General features: G+C 58.3%; 1 protein-coding gene across 1 annotated transcript in view; it reads right to left on the bottom strand.

Annotated features, from left to right (window-relative positions):
* The window catches only part of SMG5 (SMG5 nonsense mediated mRNA decay factor), a 23991-nt gene extending 4125 nt beyond the window's left edge, over positions 1-19866 (bottom strand). The window contains 16 exon segments of the mRNA XM_086694115.1: positions 1306-1465; positions 2501-2676; positions 3246-3321; positions 4314-4489; positions 6425-7009; positions 7137-7274; positions 7934-8142; positions 8289-8357; positions 8429-8554; positions 10619-10697; positions 11371-11460; positions 12396-12485; positions 14519-14675; positions 15040-15163; positions 15675-15773; positions 19622-19866. Coding sequence (XP_086550241.1) covers positions 1306-1465; positions 2501-2676; positions 3246-3321; positions 4314-4489; positions 6425-7009; positions 7137-7274; positions 7934-8142; positions 8289-8357; positions 8429-8554; positions 10619-10697; positions 11371-11460; positions 12396-12485; positions 14519-14675; positions 15040-15163; positions 15675-15773; positions 19622-19695 — 2428 coding nt within the window. The 5' untranslated portion in view covers positions 19696-19866.
* Between the last annotated feature and the right edge of the window lie 3 nt (positions 19867-19869).

Here is a 19869-nt window from a genome sequence, read left to right on the forward strand (position 1 = left end):
CCGGAGGCGAAGCGGGCTTTGCACACAGCCCTTGCCACGGCTGGAGGGGAACAGTGTGGCCAGACCACGGTGCCGAGGGAGACACCCCTCAGGGTGCACATCCGCGGCCGAGGCAGGGCCGGGCGCAGCCCCAGCAGGCAATGTGACCTGGTGTCCGGAACCACCCGAGCGGGGCTTCCAGGAACGCCCTCTCCCCTCGGAACAGTCTTTGGAGCTTCAGGCTAAAGGAAATGCCTACAAAAACTAACATTTTTTTAAAGCTGTGTAATTTCCCCAGAATTATTTTTGTAATTCTGTGTTTTCCTATACAGAACAGTAATAAAAGCCTCAATACGAAAGGTTTGCTTTTAAACAGAACGTGCCTGCTTTGAACACAGCGAAGGGAGTTTCTGGGAGCCTATGCCCCTTCCCAGCCAAGCAGAGCATCTGCAGGAATGGGGTGCTCAGAGACGCGGGGAGGCCCGGGGCTGGGGAGAGGAAGAGCACAGGGGAGGGGACTGGATTGGGACAAGCAGGAGCCCCCAGGTTTTGGCTGCGACGCGTGGGCCAGGCTGCAGTGCCAGGCCCTGGCCCCCTCCAGCTCGGGGCAACGCGGGCCTGACCGTAGAACCCCGAAGGTTGGTCACGGAGCATCAGCCAGCCTCACACAGAAAGGATCACCTTGTTCGCCGCTGTAGCCCCAGTGCCTACAGGACCGACTGGGACAGGACGTCTGGCACAGCGCAGACGCTCAGTCAGAATTCGGGGACTGAACTACCCAACGCAGAGGAGGCTGTAACTCTAAGCCTGTCCTACTCTGTGGGGCTGCTGGAGGTGGGAATGACCCTACACGGCCTCTGGTAGCCAGTCCCCCCCCCCCCCCCCAGCCCAGGTCCCAGTCTTCATCCCCTAGAGAGGAAGAAGGGTTGGGAGCACCTGCCGGGCACACACCCTGCAGTGGGCAGGGTGCCTGAGACACACGGCCATCCTGTCCACACAACAGCCCCAGGTCAACCCCGCCGACGCCATGTAACTGCTAGGCAAACAGGCTTAGCAAGGTCAGGTGACGTGCCCAGCTCAGACCCGGAGCAGACAGACACGGCCCTCGACCCCCAGGCGGTCTGGACACAGGCACCTCTCACTCCCCACCCCCTGGTCTGCCCGCCACTGCCCTCCCTGCACCTCCTCTCCCCGGGCTCGGTGTCCCAACCCCACTCGGCACGCTCTTCCATCCAGGGCACCCCCATCTGTCTGGGCCCCTCGGGCTGGCTTCTCAGTGAGCCTGGTGGGGAGCAGAGCAGGCAGGGAGGGAGGCGGGCCGACTCACCATGCGGATCTGGGCCTGGGCCTGTGGCAACACGCCCTCCTGCTCAGACTGGGCGATGCTGACGAAGATGCCGGCCTCCGCGCTGAACTGCAGGATGCTGCCTTGCAGGCGGGCGACGAAGTGGCCAAAGCTGCGGATGCAGCAGATGCGCACGACCGACTGAGGGGACACGGTGGCGGGGGGAGGGGCTGAGCAGGGCTCTCCAGCCCCACCCCACCCCCGGCCGCTGCCGCCCAGCCCCTCAGCCCACAGGAGCTCCTGGGAAGGGCCTGCATTCTGCGGGGTAGGAGAGGGGAGCACCGAGGCCCAGAGCCTCCGGTGCCAGAACAGGGACTCCTGGGAGAACCAGTACTCCGGTGAAGACGGGAGGCAGGGCGCTGCACTGGGAGCGAGAAAACCTGGGCACTAATGCCACCTCCCTCCTCAGGACCTCGTGTGTGACACGAGGGCATTAAGCTACACTGACATTTCCAATCTATTTTTTTGGTGGGCACGACGACTCCTTCCCCTCAGACAAAAACCTTCCCTAGGATCCTAAAACGTAAAAGACTAAAGCCAGGCTTCTCCGGCTGGAGAGAAGCAACCAAGAGGCTCGTGTGTGTGCTGGGAGGCCGGCTCGCCTGGCTTTCCCCAGCTGTCCCCAGATGGCCCCTGTGGTGACGCAGATTCGCGGGTGACCGGCCTGGGGCACCTGGGTGGCTCAGTCACTTAAGCGTGCGACTTCAGATCAGGTCATGATCTCGCGGTTCATGAGTTCGAGCCCCTCATCAGGCTCTGCACTGACAGCTCGGAGCCTGCCTAGGATTATGTGCCTCCCTCCCTCTGTCCCTCCCCGGCTTGCGCACCTCTGCGCACGCGCGCGCTCTCTCTAACGTTAAGTAAACATATACGTGTGTGTGTGTATGAAAAGAGTAACTGGCCTAGATGAGCAGCACTGTCTCTTCCAGCCCTAACAGTCCCTGTTCCGCCCTCTATAAAAGGTGGATACACTGGAGCGAGGCCTGTCCTACAACAACTCGCCTGTAGACGAGCATCCTGCCAAGAAGGAAAGCGAGCTGCGTGGCTCTCCGGAGGAAGCCCTCCCGGCCCAGCCCAGCCCAAGGACACTCTCCCTGCCTGGACGGTAGGGCTGCCTGCTGTGCTGCCAGGTGAGACTAACAACGGAAGCTGTGGCATGAGAAAACCCATCCTCACCTCTTCTAAGGCGCTGAGCAGGGGCCGATCTGTGTCAAAGTTAAAGCGTCTATGGGCGGCCCGGAGGGGAGGCAGGTTACGAAGGGCCGTGTCCTCTGGGAGCAGCAGGCTAGAGGGCAGGTCAGGCAGTTCACCACCTTCGAGAAGGTCCTGGACCTCGGGACACAGGGCCAGGCCTGGGAGAAAGAAGACATGTGAGACCACCTGCCCTAGGGAAGCCCCCGGAGGACGCGGCCCTTCTTCCCCTTGAAAACAGAGAGGCGGACACACAGGGCCACCCGCACGGCTCGGAAAGACCAGAGCCGGCTGGGCGGGGGCAACAATGGCTCGGATGGGGAAGGTTCGCCGACAGCAGGGTGAAAGCGAGGAGGGCACGTCTCTCAGGCGAGGCCAGAGGTGGGGAAAGCTGGAAGGCGGCAGGAGAGAATGAGCTCTGGAGGCGGAGGCTGACTCAGGGACAGGCACGGGTACCAGCAGCCGGCGCTGCCTCCCAGGCTCCCCTCGCTGCTCCCGCCCATCCCCTCGCCTTCCCCGGGGAGCACACTCCCCGGCCGACCGGCAGGGCAGTGTCGGGGAAACCGGAGACGCAGACACCACAGTGGCCTCTGTGCGTCAGGGCGGCCGGGCAGTGGGGCCCATTAACCTCCTTACCCCCAGGCTGGGTTACCAGGGAGGGGGGGATGGGCTCTGTGGGGCCACCGAGGAGGGAGAGGGGAAGGGAGGGTGGTGCCAGGGCCTCACTCACCAGACTCCTGGAGTTCACCGGCAGCTGGCAACAGGTTCAGCAACACAGACAGGCGATTCCACAGGCTCTGAGAGCTCTGGGGGGGGGAGCAGGACAGGAGCGAGAGGAAAGACTACACCTGGGGTCTGGGGCGATGGCCACAGACCTAGAGGGAGCTGACGGGAAAGTTTACAAGAGAGGCCGGGGACGGGCTCATGGAAGACTTGCGAAATAGGGAGCTGGTCCCATGAGGAATGAAGGGGGCCCATGGGCCCAGCTGAACTTCATCACCAGCTGCAGCTTTCGTGGGCAGGGGCGAGACCACAGGAAGGACCCTCTGGATCTTGGGAGCGGGAAGAGCTCGAGTGCTGGGAAGGCACCTCTCCGAGCCCCCACGTGCCCATTCCGGGGCACCCGTGTGGAGACATGACCCCGCATCCCCGCCTTTACCACACCTCCCTTGATGACCAAGGACGGTGAGTAACCAGCCGCCAGCAGACATAAGCACACACCCAAGGGCGTGCCTGGCCTTGACCCAAGGGTCTTCTCGGTGGAGCGGAGCGCTGCTGTGATAAAACACCTCCGGGCCAAGGCCGCAGGGCCATCGAGGCTCAAGACAGACCGGACCTGAGAAGGCGCCGCTGCCCCGCTGTCCTCCACGGCGCCAGCCTGACACCTGACTCTGCTGCTTCCCCGCCCCAACACCTCCACCCCTGGATCCTATCTCCGCGGCCCCACTCGGTGTGCTCTCCTCCCTCTGGACTCTGGGACCGGGATCAGAGACCAGTCCCCCCCCCCCCCCGCCCCCGCATTCATCAAGCCTGATCCCAACCACAGGCATAATGCCCAGCGCTATGGACACAAAGCAGAATAGGCAGCTCTTGCTTTCCCTGTTCAGAGAATTTGTGTCTCAGCCCAGGCCACAGGCTCTTGAAGCAGAGGTCACATCTAACCCTTCCCCCATAAAAAGCCTAAGGGCCCGGCACAAAGCAGGCGCCTGACGCGCTAGAACCATGTGAGGGGGCCCCTCAGCCTCACCGTGAGCCTGTGCCCCTCCCCCCCACCTCCCCAACACCCCCGGAGCCGCACCTGCGCACACACGACGATGAGCTCCGGGTTGGCCCGTAGCCAGTCCAGGAAGACCTTGACCGCAGGAAGCAGGCCTTCAGCCGCCAGCACCTGCAGCTTCTCCTGGACGCTGCGCTCGTTCCGACCGGAGCGCCCGCTGGACTCGCTGCCCTCCGACTCGGAGCCGTCCTCAGAGGCTGTGGCGGGCACAGAGAATGGGGTGAGCCGCAGGTAGGCAGCATCAGGCTTCAGCCCCAGGGGTGGGGGGCATGCTCGCCCGGACTCTTCGGAAGAATTCTGATGTGACAGATGGGGAATTCACTACACACTCTGCCTCATTTCTCTACACCCGCTAACGGGTTGCTTTCAAGCAAGGACCCTGGTGCCTTTTAAAACATGCTTCTTGGGGCACCTGGGTGGCGCAGTCGGTTAAGCGTCCGACTTCAGCCAGGTCACGATCTCGCGGTCCGTGAGTTCGAGCCCCGTGTCGGGCTCTGGGCTGATGGCTCGGAGCCTGGAGCCTGTTTCCGATTCTGTGTCTCCCTCTCTCTCTGCCCCTCCCCCGTTCATTCTCTGTCTCTCTCTGTCCCAAAAAAATAAATAAACGTTGAAAAAAAAAAAATTAAAAAAATAAATAAATAAATAAAACATGCTTCTTCCTGATCCCGGCAGATTTGTAAAGAGTCCGTAGCTGGTCGCTCGAGCGGTATTTATGAAGGAAGGACCTGCTCTGTGCTAGAAAGCAGGGCCGACACTCAGGAGGGGGCCACTGGGGGGGAGCCAAGGCACACAGAACTGAACTGCGCAGCCCCCAGCTGTCCACCTGCGCAGGTCAGAGCCCCGGGCAGGCCTCTTTGCCTCCGCACATCAGCCTCCTCGCTTCTCGGATTCATTCCCTAAGTCCCAACCACACACAGGCACAGCGTTAGGTTCCGAGGACACAACAGACCAAGCACAGACTGCCCTGCCCTCAGAGACTCCCAGTCAACAGACGGCCTCACCTGAGTACTAAAGGCCTGGAAACCGTGGAGGGGCGGAGGCTACAGGAGCCCACGGGAGAAAATCTAACCTAACCTTGGAAGAATCCCAGACCAAGCGATTTGAGGGAAAAGCCAAGAGGGCAGGTAAGAATTAGCCAAGCAACAGGCTCTGGGCAAGTTGGGGGGAAAGTACATTTCAGACCAAAGGAGCACGGGCCACAGATGCCTAGGGTCAAGGGACAGCACAGGGAGGACAACTCCACCACCACAAGGGCTGCTGTGAAAATTAAACAAGACAACACCCAGGGCACCTGGGTGGCCCAGTTGGCTAAGCGTCAGACTTCAGTTCAGTTCGTGATATCGTGGTTCATGGGTTCTAGCCCCGCGTCGGGCTCTGTGCTGACAGCTCAGAGCCCGGAGCCTGCTTCGGATTCTGTCTCCCTCCCTGTCTGTCCCTCCCCCACACTTGCTCACTCTCTCTCAAAAAAAATTTTAAGGGGCGCCTGGGTGGCTCAGTCGGTTAAGCGGCCGACTTCGGCTCAGGTCGTGATTTCACGGTCCATGAGTTCGAGCCCCGTGTTGGGCTCTGTGCTGACAGCCTGCTTCGGATTCTGTGTCTCCCTCTCTCTGACCCTCCCCCGTTCATGCTCTGTCTCTGTCTCAAAAGTAAATAAACATTAAAAAATAATAACAATGATAAAAAAAATAATAAAAAAATTTTAACAAGACAACACCCGACGACAGTCCAGCCCAGTGCCTGGCAGACAACAGGCTCAGTAAACACTCGCTGTGCCAACTGGGTGCCCCCTGTGCAGGGAAGACCCTAGGAGAGCGGGGTCCCTGGAGCCACCTGCCCCGGTGGGACATGGGCTGGCACCAGGGGGAGATGGCAGCGGTCGTTCGGGGAGCAAAGCCCCACACCCGCAGGGCAGGGGGGTGGGTGGGAGGAGGGGAAGACCACGAAACAGGTGGGGCGGCACAGGTGCTGGGAGTGAGGAGCCAGCAGGAGTGCGGAATCCGGGAAAACGCTCCCGGACGGCACCACAGGCAGACGGCCGAAGGTACGGCAGCGAGCGTGGGGATGGAGGCACTGCGGCGAAGAAGGCGGGGAGGTGTGGACCCGAGCAGGGCGATGACCAGAGGCCCAAATACCTGGCTCCGAGGGCTTGTCTGCATCTCCGTTGACACAGGGCCTGCGGCTGGCCGCGGTGGGGGCTTCGGCAGGGGGCTGGAGGAGCAGGTTGCTGAAGGTGGGGGCCAGTCGGAAGCAGCGCTTGGTCTGGAACATCTGGGTGGACATGGCTTGTAGATTGCTGGCAATGCTGGCCTCGCTGGGGCCCAGTGGGCCATTGAGAGACTCGGGAGCCTCTGACCTGGGCCGAGGGGGCTCCAGGGCTGGGGACCGTGTCCCCTCCTCATCCTCAATATCTTCCAGGTCTGATCGGGACTCTTGGCTGTTCATTTCCGAGTCTGTCTCCGCATCAAAGGCCGTTCCCCCACCTTCCAGACTCTTGTCGGAGCCGCTGTCCGAGCCCTCGCTGGCCCTGGCCGAGTCATGGCTGGAGTCCGACTCAAAACCTTCACTCAGGTCACTGTCATCCCCAGCTCTGGGTGGATGGCGACGGCGGCGGAGGCAGGAGAGGCGGGAGAACTTCCGGCTCTTTCTGACCTCACCAGCTTGAGGTGCTGCGGGAGGGGGCTCAGGGCCCGGCGCCTCCTCCTTCTCCAAGGGCTCATCTGTGCGGACACAGCAGAGCCCAGAAATTCTAGGCGCTCTCTGGTACCACCTCTAAGCACACCTGTTCCCCCTCCTCGACGCGGCGCCCCAGGCGAACCTTCCCCGGCCACGCCCCCATTCCCGCACCTGTGCCATCACTCTGGAACGCCGGCACGGGGTTCTCGCCCTCCTCCAGCTCAGCCTGTAGCCGTATGTTGACGTGATTGACGAGGTGGGAGAAGAGGGCCAGGGTGAAGGCGATGGCCGCGCTGTACTGCTTGGATCCTAAAGCCAGGGGAGCCAGGCGTTAGGGCCCAGGGCTCCGACGAGCGGGCACCCGCGGCTCCAATCCCATCTCGTGTTCTCAACCCTTCCAAGGATCCAACTACCCCTCGAAGCCTCCTCTAAGGAAAACAGACTCCTCAGGTCTCTGCATCTAGAATGTGCCAGCTCGCTCTGTGCCTCCTCGGGCAAGCATACCCTCCTCTTGTGCCACGCCGTCCTCTCTGGCTCTGATGCCTTCACACCGGCTCCTCCTCGCAGCCCAAGCACCTGCACACCCAGCCCGGCCTCTCCCGCCCTCCCAGGCCGGCCCCACACACACCTCTGCCGGGAAGGCCCGCAGAACTGCCTGACTGCCCCCAATAGCAAGGTCTAAACTCGGTCTGCACCCTCAGCTCACTATCCTGCCCTCTCGTCTGCCTGGGTCACGGCCAAGACGGTGTCTGTGGGACTGGAAGGGGTGAAGACACGCAGTTGCCCTCGTTCGTTCACCAGAGCAACTTCAGGGTGGGGTTCCTTGTCCCTCGCACTCCCACAGCCAAGCAGTGACACAGGTGGCAACGGCACTGCTCACGGGAGGAAGTTCAGGAATAAGGAGCTACGGGAAGAGCACCGAGGACCCCGGATGCCGGGGGGAGAGGGCAGGGCACACAGGGAGTCACCTGCTCTCTTCAAGCTGTGCACACCCATGAGACAGACGATGACCATCTGGAAGATGAGAAGGTCCGGGAGGAAAGCGTAGCCACCCTCGTAGTCCTCCTCGCCCTCGCTGGCCAGGCTGAGGTTGGGTGAGGAGGGCAGGTAGAAGAGGCACAGGTTGAAGTCCTCCAGGACCGACTGGCAGAGGGATGTGAGCTCCGCGTCCACCGGGCTGCGGAAGGGCAGGAGCGGCAGGGAGGTCAGAGACGCGGCCTGGGGCGGGCACCAAGAGCTGGGGACACAGGGGAGACTTCGGAGAGAGCCGCCCCGCCGGGGGCTGGCAGGATGCGCTCCGTGTGCCGGCCCTCCTCCGCTCACCTGCTTCTGGGCTGCAGGAGGCTTTGCAGGTACATGAAGTTCACCAGCAACCTCTTAATGTCTTTACATCTGGAAGGAGAGGAGCCCCAGGTAAAAGGCCAGCAGCCGCAGGGCCCCTGCGCCCCACAGGCCCTACTCACCGCTTCCTGCTGGGGGAGAGTTTCCGAGTCTCACACTTCTTTAGCTGGTGGTACATTTTGGCAGCCTTATCATACAACCGCTTGAGATTCCCATAGGCCCCCTCAAAGGACACCTCCGACTGGATGCTGTGGGAGACGCAGAGGGAAGCTACGGGCTCTTGGCGGCAGGGGGAGGGGGGACGGTGCTCCGCTGTGTTTTAGGGAGCAATGCTTCTGGCAGTACAAGCTACCCCCAGCCTCCCCTCCCACGGACACACTCAGGGTGAAGGCCATCTTTCAGATAAAATACAGACGCGACTTCTAGATCAATCAAAATATAATTAACGCCTTCGCTTCCTCTATATTCACAAACTCAAGTCCATCACCGTCCCTAAGATACCCTTTGTCTTTTTTACAGTATAGAGCACTTAACAGGTAGCAGTCAACAAGGGGCGACCACGTACAAGGGTATTTACACACACAACTAAGTGTCCTTATGACACTCTTCTGAATAGGAGGAGTGTGTGCGGAGTGGTCCCCACATGTCAGGCACTGCACCTGACCCTGTCGGCACATACGCACGAGAAGATGGAGCCTGGAAGGACAAGAATGCGGCCAAGGCCACACGGCTAACGCATGGTGGGGAGGAGTCCCCAGCCCAAACCTGTCTCACTACGGCGTCTATGACACCAGCACTGTAGCGTTTCTAATGTCTTTCCTGGGGGAAGAAACCTCTTCATCATAAAGAACAAGGTACAGAAAAGGGTATCTGCTTGTGAGTAAAAGGTAGCCACAAATTTTTTGACCCTCCTTCCATCCACACAGGTTTTCTGCCTGCTCCCCTTTAATAGAGGGCCAGGGGGAGAGGACAACGCAATGCAAGCGCTCTGACCCACAGAACACTGTGGAAGTGACTCGGCCAGCTTCCAGGCTCAGGCCATAAAGGACTGACATTCTATTTCCACATCTCTTGGGTCATACTTCACTGTTGGGAGCCCTGAGCTCCCATGTAACACATCTATCTCTCCTCAAGAAAGACCACATGGGGGGGGGGGGCGGGCAGATGAGCCTCACTTCAGACCTATCAGCCCCCCAGGTCAGCTGAACACCAGCGACTGATCCTAGACAAGGCCACCAGGGGAAAAGAACCACCCAACTGAGCCCTACCCAAATGCCTGACCCAGGAACGACGAGATGTGCTTAGCGCACACAGCAGGGCAGGACCTTAGCGGGCACCTTCCAAACCTGGATGTGCTGGGCTCTCTGGAAATGATTCACCCTAAATCACAACCATGAGTGTGATGAGGGACCAAGGACAAGAGGGCATTCCCTGGAAGGCATGTGAGGCATAGAGAAGATACAATGGAAGGCTACAAACCTGATAACTATATTTAAGAACGAATACAGTGGCATCCGTGGGGGTGGGGGGTGGGGGGTGTCCTGCACGGATTCAGAAAAGGAGACAGGCACCTCGAGAGCAAATACTCTGTTGATACAAGGAAGAGCTTTCCTGGACCAGGTGAACCAAGGAACGTGGCACGTGGAATTATGAGGCGGGACCATATCTTATACTTTAGTATTTGATCAGCAAAGTTATGAAGACCAGCTTATTCCCTCTGCCTTGAAGCCGGGTTTATATCAGCCTGTCCCGCACGTGACTGGCTGCTCAAGTTTAAGGTGGCCCTGACTAGGCGGCAGCAGGTGAGTCCCAGCCAGTTTATGCCGACGACGGCCCGGTCAGTGGCACCCCCACCTACCCGGCCCCACTCGGGTATGCTGACTCAGCAGACTGCCCACCCGAGTCCAGGCCTCCGAAAACGATGTCCCTGATTCTGAGAGCGGAACGTCAGCACCAGGGAGGCAGCGAGCCACCCTAACCCTAGCCCACCCTGTCATCGGGTCACCTCAAAACACTGAAGATCTACAGTTCTGCAGTTCTCGTCATCCGTTACTTCGGTAACATTTCACTGACTAGATCGAATTTACTTTCTTCAAGACGGTGGGCAGTGTTCCCGGCTGCCCCAGTTCCTACACATCCAGGTGGACTTGTGAAAAGCAGCAGGGCTGTGTCAGAGTGCCCCTGACAGGAGGGACCCCTCAGTCTCCGCTTCCCCTATTTCAGCCAGGAGCTAGAAAAGGGAGGCGAGAAAGCCGAGCAGGAGCAGCACGGACGTGACAACTGGGCCGGGGAAGGGGCGGGCGAATGCTCACCAGCGGAGGTAGCAGTACATAGCTTCCACGTTGTAGTACTTGCTGCCCGCGAGCGTGCCCAGCTGGTTGAAGGGCATTCCTGGAGAGGAGAGAGACGTCACACGGTCTGCGGACACGATACGCACCCAGAGCTGCCAGGACCAACGGGTGCCAAGCGGCGGCGAACCCGGGGAGAGAACAACGGGGTCTCGGGTGACGAGCAGTGGACTCTGCCGCGTCTCCAGGGGATCGCCGATCGCAGACTCCCTTCCTATCAGTCTAGTCCTGCCCGGCCTGGCCTACCGGGGATTTCAGCCCCCGGGGGTGTCACCCCCTCACTGGTGGCTGTGGCTCTCGCAGGGGTGATGGTACGTCACGGAGCCCTCTCCTCTACCCCGGCTCGGTTTCTCACCTCTGAGCTCTCCTGCCTACGGGCTAATAATCCTCACCTCTCCCTATAATGGAGCCTTAGCTCTTCTCTCTGTGCCTCCTGCGGGAAAAACAGCTGAAGCGGAGTTTCCTCCTCCCGCAGAGACCCACAGAGACAGGGAAGCCATCTTCTCGTCTTTCCCCTCTGCCTCCCTCCTTAGATCAAGACTGCATTTCTCTCGAGCGTGCGTTATGAGGGGGACAACGCATAACCGAGGTGAAGTGTGGCGGAACCGAGTGCGGGGGGACCTAGGGAGCCGGCGCGGCCTGCCTGCTGTCTCAACGTGGTCTTCCTCTTGGAAAACGCGGCTGGGTAGGGAGGCCCAAGCGGGGGTGCCACTTACCAATCTGGGGGGCTACTGACAGGGCTTGATAGTAAAATCTCTCAGCTAGCAGCTCGGTGTCTACGCCAGCTAATTCATTCTGATACCGTGCTGCAGGAGAGAGGAGGAAGAAAACTCCGTGATGCCGCGTTTCAGAAAAACGTCCCCTCGTCTGGGAGTCCACTCTGTGCAGCTGTAGTAAGAGCCTGGGAGGAAGATAGCTGAGCTAGGAGGCAGGCTGCTTGGGTCTCTGGCACAATCTTAACTCTGCGTGACCATGAACAAATCGTTCAACTCTCTCTTGCTTGTGGGTAGCTTCGAAATGTAGAGACTATTTGGTGTTGATAACAGGCTCTTGCTTCTCTCTCCCCAAGGAAGGGGACCCACGGCAGATGTAACCGCCTGCAAAGACCTCTGGTGTTTGGATCCAGAACGCAACTGGACATTACCGTCCTGTAACGTCCAGACCTTACTACGGACACCTGGTCCGTCTAACACGAAGCAGCTTGCCTCTCCCTGTGCGTACTGCTTATCAGAGGTCCAGAAGTGGGCTGGGGCCAAGGAGGGGAGCCTCAGGAAATAAAAGATAATCCTACAGCCCCCCACCAACAGCCTAATGAGGAACCTTTGGCTGCCAGGACTACAGACCCAGGGGCCATCAAGCAAGGGAGCACTTTTTCCCTCTGAGAAACGTCTGTTGGGCAGGTAGGTCCTCCACGAAGTCTAACTTCCACTCCTCTAGGAGTCCATCAAGAGAAAACTCCAAAGGAGAAAAGCCCCGAATTAAAACCTTCCTAACCCACCATTGAAACCGAGTTACCACTCAGACTTTCTCAAAGTTCATTTGCCTTCTTCCGTGTTCACTGAACCTTTCTGCTAACGGAAAGGCAGGGAAAAGAAGGGAACATCGAATGACTGAAGGAAACAGTCACAGCAGCCAAACGTCCCCCTGCTCTCCCAGCACCTACAGGGCGGTACCAACAAATGAAGCAGCTTTCCGCCTGTCCCGGAGCCCCGAACAGAAAACAAAGAGTTCAGATTCTTACACAAATCCCCCAGGTACATGAGACATCGGTGGCACGCCATCTGTGCCCAGTCCATCTCCTTCCCTGAGGCAGACACTGGCTTCTTGCATCCTGAAAAAGACAGAGAAACTTAGAAGTGCATCCCCCTGCCTCCTACCTGAGGGGAAACACCTTCCCTAGGTGGAGAAAGGAGATCAGAAATCCACCGCTAGTCTTGAAAAGACTGTGTTACGGGGCACAGAAGACACTCATCCAGGACACAGGTTGACAGAGGCTCGCAGGTAGGAGTCCTTCATGGGAAAACCACAAACCAGAGGAGACAGGCTAGGGTCCCGGACCTAGGACAGTGCCCTGGGGAATGGCTACGTGAAAGGTCATCACAGAAGGCTTCTAGAAAGGACAAAGAGAAGCTCCGGTGTCAGGACAGTCTTGGGTGTCCTGCCTGAGTGGTGAGGGGGACCAAAGCTGAAAGGTTTGGGTACAGACGAGACCCGCCCAGGAAGAATGGCCTGAATGAGGCCAAGGTAAGTGCTCCTGGCTTCCACCTGGGGGGCGGGGGCCCCCCCGAGAAGGCCGCCCACTGGGCAGTCCGCCCACGAGGGAGACGGGTGAGCTTGCCTTGCATGAGGACACGCGTGGCCAGAGCCCCATGTGCTGGGCTCTCATCCCCCCTCCCCCAGCAGCTGTGTAACCTCAGTTCAGAGAGCCTGAGCTCTTTGGGAGGCAGTCTTCTCACGTGACAGGGACCAGTCCGAGCGCTGTTCAGTGTCAACTTCACCGACCCTCCAGCAACCCCATGAGGTGGCCGCTCTCATCACGGAGAGCTGTCACACAGCGGGTAAGCGGCAGAGCCAGGATTCCAAAGGCAGACCGGCTCCAGAGCCCGTCCCCTTGCCCATGCCACCTCGCAGCCTCTCTGCTTGCTGTGTGACTCCCACTCTGAAAAGCCCTTCCTAGTGTTTTCCACAGACACCGCTTAGCTGGCTGCATGAGAAGACATCGATGCGAAGGAAAACGGGAGTCTGGGGAACTGATACTTTGAGGTTAGGGTTCTTCACCTGTTTCGGACTGTGGACCCCGCTGGCCATCTGGTACAAGGCCCGTGAGGGTGCTCTTAAGCTAGGTTGTTTTGTTTTTATTTTTAAGTTTATTCTGTGAGAGAGAGCAAGCAGGGGAGGGGCAGAGAGAGAGGAGGGAGAGAGAGAGAGAATCCCAAACGCTGTCGGCTAGGAGCCTGACACAGGGTTTGAACCCGTGAACCACGAGATCGTGAACTGAGCCGAAATCAACAGTTGTACGCTTAACGAACTGAGCCACCCAAGTGCCCCTGGTTTCGTTTTTAAATAATTTTCTGTAAATGCACGAAATGCAGTGCTGTGCTTCTGACGGGAGAACGCTACCGTGTGGTGGCGGGGTCACAAACCGGGACCCAGGGGGTGCAGCAGGGCAGGGGCAGGGAGGTGAGGAGGAAGGGGCTCAGGGGTGGAGGGGAGGAGTGCCAGAGGGTGGCCAGACTAAAAAGAAAACCGCCAATGAGAGATGGACGTACAGCACGGCCACCGACCCTGGGGCAGGTGCACGGAGACAGGTGCTACCGTGTAGAAGCGTCTGTAATCCCTGGACGTTTCCAAGACCTTCGGTACTTACAAAAACAGTGGGAAACAATCTCTGAACTTAAAAGAAACAGTGCCAGGGGTGCCAGGCTGGCTCAGTCAGTAGAGCGTGCAGCTCTTGATATCAGGGTCCTGAGTTTGAGCCCCATGTTGGGCACAGTAATTACTTAAGTACAAACTTTAAAAAAACAAAGAAAAGAAAAAGAAACTGCCAGCCAAACTCAACTGGGAGAAGCCAATAAATGTTACTGTCTTCCAGAGCCAGCCCTGCTCTGGATCATTCCATCCCTCCCTCCGACTACACCTCAGTCTACAGTCCCAGAACAAAAGAAACCCTTCTCTTTCCCGAACATCTTCACCCTATGTCACGCGCTTGCTTGGATGAACCATACTCCACCAGCCGCGTGCAGGTCTTGCTAGAATCCTCCGGCCCAGCCAGGTCACAAGCTACGCCGACCCAGAAGAATAAGAAGGCCAGATGCGGAGGCGCGGAATCTTGCTCCTCAAGCCCGCCTTTCAGATTTCACTGACCTATGAGGGGGTCGGTGACATGGGTCCAGTCGATGCAGCACTGAAGCTCCAGCTGGTAGTGGGACTGGATGTAGAGAAGCAGGTGCTGGTAGAAGCCAATCCCGGCTACCAGATGTGTCCTGTAGGCACATTCCAAGGTGCTGCGGCTGTGGATATGCTGGGCGTCGGGAAAGGGAAGGGGCTGGCTAAGCAAGATGCTCAGAGGACGGTTCCCCCTCCCTAACCCCGTTCCTTCGGGAGGAAGGTAACCTATCTTCTTGGCTCTGAACTGCATCCACACCTCTTCTCGCTCATGAGTGATCCCCACACCCGTAGACCCACTTCTCTGGTCTTCCCATCTGGGATGAGGCTCCTTTCCTCCCCCGATCCGAAGCACCCCTGACCCCCTCCCTCCTTTCTGCCATCTTCTCCGCGGCTCCTCTTTCTCCAGCCATGTCCTGGCCCGCTTCCTAGCTGTCTCTTCCTTTCTTAGCTTCCCTCTTTAGACACATTTCTTCTCAGGACCCAGGACCTCCCCTTACCTTTTTGTTAGTCTTGATAAGCTGAATGACTTCATAGTACACCTTTCTCCACAGCAGCTCCTCAGCCTTCCTCCCATAGTCCACCGGGTGCAGGAACATGAGCTTGACGCAGAGCTCACGCAGCCTGCGGGTACAGAGGAGCACAAGAGACTGACCATCCTGAGCGGAGCAAGGAGGCCTCTGCCAATCCCCGGCCGAGAAGTCCCTGCGCCTCCCAAGAGACATCCAGGGTCAGTCTGCATGACCCAGGACAAAGAGCAGTTCTGGGGGGACAGTGGGAGCCCCAGAGGACAGAGGCAGGAACAGTAAGAACTTTAATAGTCTTCTTCTTCCCCTGCACATTTCTCTCCTTTTTTTCTGCCTCTTTACCCCATCTTTCTTTCCTGTCATGGAGCAGCATGGCCAGCCCCCCAGCTCCAATGCCATTCGTATGGCTCCAGTCTGTTAGATGCAGGAGCTTCAGAGAGAACGAGGGGTCCCCATCTCTTCTCTCAGGAAGGCCAGAGTTCACGGCCCGTTATTGTACCACGAGGCCAGGACGTAAGAGAGAACAGGTGTCTATATGCGACAGAGTTTCAGGCAGAGAGGGGGTAGAGAAACCGTAAGGATCTGCGGTTTTGCAGTCTCCAGCTTACTTGTTCCTCAGGCTAATGTTCTCTGGTTTGAACACTTCTTGATAAGCGGTTTTGTTGCAAAGGATGAGGTCAAGTCGATGCACGGCCTCCACCACAGCCCTGGAGAGAAACACGGGCAGGCAGTCCCTGAGCCATGAACATGTTCACGCAGGCTGGGGGGCCTCCGATCGTGGAGGAGGAGCTACAGAATTAGGGGAAGTGGGCGGGCTGCGGGCTGAGCAAAACAAGACGAACACAGTCTCCCTCCGAATGTAACAGCTCTCCATCCCAGGGGACGTTTGCAACAACAGACGTTTCTTATTGTCTCCACTTGCCGCAGGGGTTTGAGGGTGTGGGAGGAGTTGCTACTGACATTTAGTGGGTGCTGCGAGACACCCCGCAATGCACAGGACAGCCCACCACAATAACTACCCAGCCCCAAACATCAACAGCGTCAAAGTAGAGAAATCCTGTGATACAAGAAGGTAGACTCTTCTTTTAACATTTATTCATTTTTGAGAGGCAGAGAGAGAGAGAGTGTGAGCAGGGGAGGAGGCAGAGAGAGAAGACACAGAATCCAAGCAGGCTCCAGGCTCCCAGCTGTCAGCACAGAGCCTGACATGGGGCTCGAACCCACGGACCTCGAGATCATGACCTGAGCTGAAGTCCGACGCTTAATCAACTGAGACACCCAGGCGCCCTAGGAGGTAGGCTCTCTTTTTTTTTTTAACTTTTTTAATGTTTATTTATTTTTGGGACAGAGAGAGACAGAGCATGAACGGGGGAGGGGCAGAGAGAGAGGGAGACACAGAATCGGAAACAGGCTCCAGGCTCCGAGCCATCAGCCCAGAGCCTGACGCGGGGCTCGAACTCACAGACCGCGAGATCGTGACCTGGCTGAAGTCGGACGCTTAACCGACTGCGCCACCCAGGCGCCCCAAGCTCTCTTAATGCAAAGAGCCTACACTGTGATAGGCAGAAAATCTAGAGTTTGATCCCTGGCTGTGTCTGTCTAACTCTGTAACTTTGGGTAAAGTACCTAACCCCTTTAAGTCTTAGTTGCACATCCATAAAAATGGAGAGAACAGTAGCAGCTACCTCAGAGGGCTGTCAGAATTCAAGGAAAGAATTTATATATGACATTGATATATGGTAAGCATTCAATAAACAATGGAATGAATTAATTATGCAAGGGTTTATTATCTCTGACATAAAAGAAATGCATTCGTAGCATAAAATTCTGTTTTTGAAATAGTGGGATATGGGAAAATGGCAGCGGGGGGTGGGGACTGAGCTGTTTAGGTGTAAGGTCTCCTGGATTCTGCTGAAGGAATTCTTTGATATTAGGGTGTAGGCTCTGGGTGCTGGGTAAAATATCTAGCTCGTGTCCCAGTTCTCCCATCTGCAAAATGGAAATAATATCATCACCTACTTTGTGAGAGTTAAATTAGCTACTACACAAAGCACTCAGAACAGTGCCTCATACATGGGAAGTATTCAGTAAGTGTTAGTTTCCATCTTTCCTGCTATAAGGCTAAGGAGGAGACTACAGACCTGAAGACAAAGGAAACTCTACAATGGATGGCTAAGGAGCGCCAAAGGGAGGTGTCATCTCTAGAAGGGCGAAACCCAGAGGGTGACGGACAGCCGCCGTGAGAACAGGTGAAATCAGACACAGCTCTGGGCACAAAAGCTACCAAAAAGGGGAGAGTGATGATCCCCCAAACAATCCAAGGTTGTTTCGGAATCCTGAAACATGTGCTCCTGGGCAGGGGAAGTGGGCCACCGCAGGATGGCACGCTGTGCGGGCTCGGGTGGCTCACCACTCACGGCTACCTTGTACAGGGCACGGTGACCGCCAGCACCCGCAGTGGGTGGCACGGTGATCTAGGCCTTCTCACAGGCAAACCTGAGAGCTCAGCATTTCTCCAAACACCCTCTGGGCCTGGAGAGGGGAGCCAAGCCCTTTTAGCCAGCCTGGCCCTTGATGCCAGGGGTGTGACTTACTCTATGCCAGCCTAGTTCCCCAGGGCGGGGCTTTTTGATGTCAGTGCCGTGCACGAACGTAAGGAGTGTGCGCATATGTCTTTATGGACAGGCTTCAGAGTTCTCCTTAGATTCTTGATCCAGATAAAAGGTTAATAACCATTACTTTAGGAAGTTCTAATTGCAAATTCCTTTTTTAAAAAGTAATCTCTAGGCCCAACGTGGGGCTCCAACTCCCGACCCCAAGATCAAGAGTTGCACGCTCTACTGACTGAGCCAGCCAGGTGCCCCAAAAAACATCTTTTGTAAAGTCCGTTAACTGGCCTAATTAACTGGTATTTGTGGCCCTTCCAGCATCCCTTCTGCTGCTGCCTCTTCTTCTGAAGGGCTTTAAAACATTTCAGAATTTCATTCCTGTAAGCAGACTGTGGGAATTTCCCGAATTTACTGACGCTCAGAGAGACAGTTTCATAGTCTACCAACACATTTATCTCGGGCACGGCAGTCAGACCTTCCTCCCCCAGTTCCTTCCAACAATCACCGCGGCTTTAATAAAGGACAAAAACAGAGACCTGCTGCCTCACGTTTATTTCCACCCCGCTCGAAGCCAAGAGCGTACAATCCCAGGCAGGGGTACCCAGGGGCACAGATGTAAGGCCACCTGTGCAAACGCATCACCTCAGGTCAGTCCGAGCTGTGAGGGTGGCGGCTCGAGAAAAGAACCAGACCTGAGAAGGATCAGGATGACCAGAGCTGTTACCCCAAGCTGGAGACCAGGAAGGAATCTTGCAGGCAGGGCCCACGCTCTGACAGGCAGCGTGACATTCGGCAGCATGACGAGGCACACGTGCCAGCCCCAGCCAAGTCCGCGCTGGCCCTGAGACGGCGGGGGGCAGCCTGCAGTGGGAGCCCGGGGGCTGCTGGATCGGATCACTCTTCTATTTTTGGAGCAGCCTATACTCCCCTGTGCCTCTGCCTGACAAAGCCCCGGCAGGCAGGATGCCCACTCCAGGGAGAAGACAACGTGCTCTGGCCTCTTTCACTGCCAGGAGGGGGCCCCCTGCTCTGAGCGGGGTCTTCTGCAAACACCCCTGTTCTACAGAGCCCAGCCAACAGCCCAAGCCCTACTCCCCACCGGAAAGCACAAAATTCAACTTGGTCTCAAACTTCACCCCATTCTGACCCAGTTCTGGAGCCCATGTTCCGGCTGCACCCCCCCCCCCCAAACACACACACCAATGCCCCGCCTCCCCTCCCCCACCCCAATCCTTGACCCTGGGTGGGAAGACCTCATGCGGGCCTGTTCCCAACAGAGGGACGGGGGCTGGAGGTGTCCTGAGGAGTGCCAGTGGCTCTGTGGAAATCAGAAACCAGGAATGGAAGCTGTCTGGCAAGACACCGTAGTCATGAGGCTGGTAGGAAGCAGAGGACTCAGGATCAGGAGTCCCCGGGTGCCCTGAAATGGGCTCCCATGACCTAAGGACACTCTGGACTCAAAGCCTTTCGTGGCCCGTCCAAGCCAACACAACGAGCCTTCAATCTCTCCCCCTCTCTTCATTCAAACTCCCCCCAAAATTAGAGCCACGAGGGGCTTCAGAGCGCATCCCACCCCGGCCCGTCCTCTTCAGGAGGCCCAAGGTCACACGGCGAGCGGCGAAGCGCCCGGCCCCGCGGACCGCAGCCCAGGGCTGTCCCCTCCGCGTCCTGCGGGGTTCGGGGCGCCACTCCCTTCCGGGTTTGCTCCGTCTGCGCCCCTCCCTCACCTCCGGACCCGGCCGCCCGCTCGCCGCACAGCCGGGGCCAGCCCGAGGCTCCCGGCCAGGGGCCCAGCCCACGTGCTTCCCCAGGCCGCCCAGCCCCGGCCCCGGCCCGGCCCCGGCGCCCACCCCCGCCCCGGCCCGCACCCGGGCCCCGCCCGCCGCGGCCCCGCCCCCGCGGCGCCCACTTCCCCCGGCGGCCGCACGCACGCCCCGGCCCCTCACCGGTAAAGCCGCTTGGTGTGGAGGACCTTCGCCTCGGGCTCGCTGCTCTCCCCTGGGGGGGGGCCTTGGCTCATGGTGCCCGGGTCCGGGTCGGCTCCCGGTCACAGGCCCCCGCCGCCCGCCGCTACCGTCACCACTGCCGCGTTCGGCCGGAGCCGCAGCCGCCACCGCCGCCGGCCCTGCTCGGCCGCCATCGCTGTGAGGCGGCTGCCCGCGACAGCTCCTCCTCCGCCTGCCAAATCTCGCGA

Source organism: Puma concolor, chromosome E4, assembly GCF_028749965.1.
Source record: "Puma concolor isolate L17-30 chromosome E4, mPumCon1.1.hap2, whole genome shotgun sequence".
In the NCBI taxonomy this organism is placed as follows: domain Eukaryota; kingdom Metazoa; phylum Chordata; class Mammalia; order Carnivora; family Felidae; genus Puma; species Puma concolor.